The sequence below is a fragment of the Triticum dicoccoides genome, chromosome 5B (genome assembly GCF_002162155.2).
Source record: "Triticum dicoccoides isolate Atlit2015 ecotype Zavitan chromosome 5B, WEW_v2.0, whole genome shotgun sequence".
Lineage (NCBI taxonomy): Eukaryota > Viridiplantae > Streptophyta > Magnoliopsida > Poales > Poaceae > Triticum > Triticum dicoccoides.
This window is the reverse complement of record NC_041389.1, coordinates 241884002-241886326: the sequence shown is the minus strand read 5'-3', so window position 1 is coordinate 241886326 and position 2325 is coordinate 241884002. Positions and strand designations below refer to the sequence as shown.

Here is a 2325-nt window from a genome sequence, read left to right as displayed (position 1 = left end):
GGGGGGGGGGCTGTTATTAATGCACATACGAGACAGATGCTTGGACTAGCTGTAGTCAGATAATTTTTCCCTTACCTCTATTTGTCATTTGAAAATGATAGTTTTGGCAGTAGGTATCAATAGTAACTGTAATATTATTGGTCTTATTTAGATTAAATCGATTGCTCCGCCGTTCACACAACTAAACACGCCGGCAAATAGCAAAGTCATGAAAGACCAAAGCTATGCCCTAGCGAGGAAAGAGAAAAAAGCCCGAAGCGATCAAACCAGCGATCGACAAACTACAACAACGACCTTATTCGCACCAATGCATGTCCAATAAGGGCATCTCCAACGCGGATTACCAAAATGCCCGCAAATCAATGCTTAAAAGGGCCTGCAAATCAATGATTAGTAATTGTATGCAGGGTGTTTGATCAGAAATCAATGCTCCAGACTAGAAGCCCAGAGATTTTTTTTTATGATTTTCTTCTTTGTATATAGTTGTTACTAAGGCCTGAAATCAAACAGGGCTTAGTTTCTACCTGTGCTTAAAAGGGAACATGTTCATGGACCATCTAAATCTATCTGTCTTTGCAAATAAATAACTGTTGGCAGGCAGGAAAAAATACATTATTATTGCTGCGAGTTGGTAACAGCCTTCATGTGTGATTTAACAATTGGTAACTACTCCCTCCGTCAGGAAATACTTGTCCTAGAAATGGTTGTATCTAGACTTATTTTAGTTATAGATACATCCATTTTATCTATTTTTAGGACAAGTATTTTCGGACGGAGGGAGTACTATTCTAGATGATCTCACTTTACCCATTTTAACTGTTCAAAATGTTCCAATTAGTTTTCCACCGTCCAAATGCCCTGCTGGTCGGAGCGGTATCCGCCGAGCAGCCATCACGCCCGGCTGTGCCCCTTATCCTCCTTAGTCATCTTCTTGCCCATTGCGAAGAAGGTTGGAGGCGTGGTGTGCGGCGGCGTTGGGAGAGGAGGAGGAGTGGGCGCAGATAAGATTTGCGGAGGAGGACAGACGGCTTTAAAGCATGAGTAAGCTTCTCGGGCGGTGGGCCGCCATGAATGCGGGTAGGCGGGAGGCCGGTGAAGCCTGTGTGAATGTGCGGAGGGTTCTAGAGCAGCCATGAAGGTTTTTGGGGTAGGACCGGGGTGTTGGAGTCCGATGTGGTGGACATCCTGATCCCCCAGACCTCCCCTCGATTTGCCGCCGATCTGTGGGATTTCGGATGTCTGGACCGGTCCAGCCTGTTTTGGTGATCCACGTTGGATGGCTAGAAGTGTCCGGACGACCTGGTTCGGACATTTGCGGGCATTTTGGTGATCCGCGTTGGAGATGCCCTTATTGTCTATTCAACGCGTGTGTTCCGCTTCGCTATTTGTTTAAATTATGGAGCTTTGTTAAAATCTTCACATGCAAATGTTACTTGAGGTAAGTAGTGAATAGTGCTGATGTTTAATTGCTCCTGTTGAATCCATTATGTTTGATTGGAAAAAACATCACCGGCATGTGTTAACACAGTATTTTCAAGTTATGTTGGCTTGCTAGTTGAGCATGTACAAAATGCTTGCAGGCGGTGCTTATTTCATGAATGTTTGCTATGGCAGAAAAGATCAATATCCGGTGTTATGTTTTGTTCAAAACTAACCAGGGATAATGATATGTTTAATACTTCCATGATCAAATGCTTGGTTTGTCAAGAATTACTCATTCACTTGGATGATTTTCAGCTAAACTGAGGTGGAGCAGAAAGAGACTTGTAATAATATTGGATGTGTGCTTTGAGCAATAAACTAAATTCGATAGTGTATGCATGTAAGCATATGGTACTCAAGTGATTTCCCTAGGTTATCTTAAGAATATTAGACTGGCTGCGATGTTTGTATACTTGTATTATCTTTCGAACTCGTGGTACTTTTGCAGCTGCAAGGTTATATGCACCATCAAGTTAGCATGGCCTACAGGCAATCATCAGGTCCCACCTTAGAGGCTATAAGCGCAGCTGATGTCCTAACTGTTTCCATTTCTATCCCATGGCAATATGTGTACTCTTAAACTTGATATATATTCAAGTATTAAATCGGCTATGGCTCGCTTGTAAACTGACCTATTTTTGAAATGTCTCCAGGATTATTGTGGCCATGGTGATAGCCTTTGAGAGCCTCATCTCTTGGTCAGTTCAGTTCCTCGTTTATTCTATCTTTCTATTTTAACTTTTCATCTTACTTATGCATCTGTACCATTCCAGGATGCCAATGTATGGAGAATTTAAGCTTGCTTTCTTTGTTTACCTATGGTACCCCAAAACAAAGGTAACC

General features: G+C 42.5%; 1 protein-coding gene across 2 annotated transcripts in view; it reads left to right on the top strand.

Annotated features, from left to right (window-relative positions):
* LOC119308215 (putative HVA22-like protein g) overlaps positions 1-2325 on the top strand; it is a 9957-nt gene that overhangs the window by 3809 nt on the left and 3823 nt on the right. For both annotated transcript variants that reach the window (XM_037584336.1, XM_037584337.1), the window contains exons 3-4: positions 2136-2180; positions 2256-2319. In XM_037584336.1, coding sequence (XP_037440233.1) covers positions 2136-2180; positions 2256-2319 — 109 coding nt within the window. The remainder of the gene's footprint in view (positions 1-2135; positions 2181-2255; positions 2320-2325) is intronic.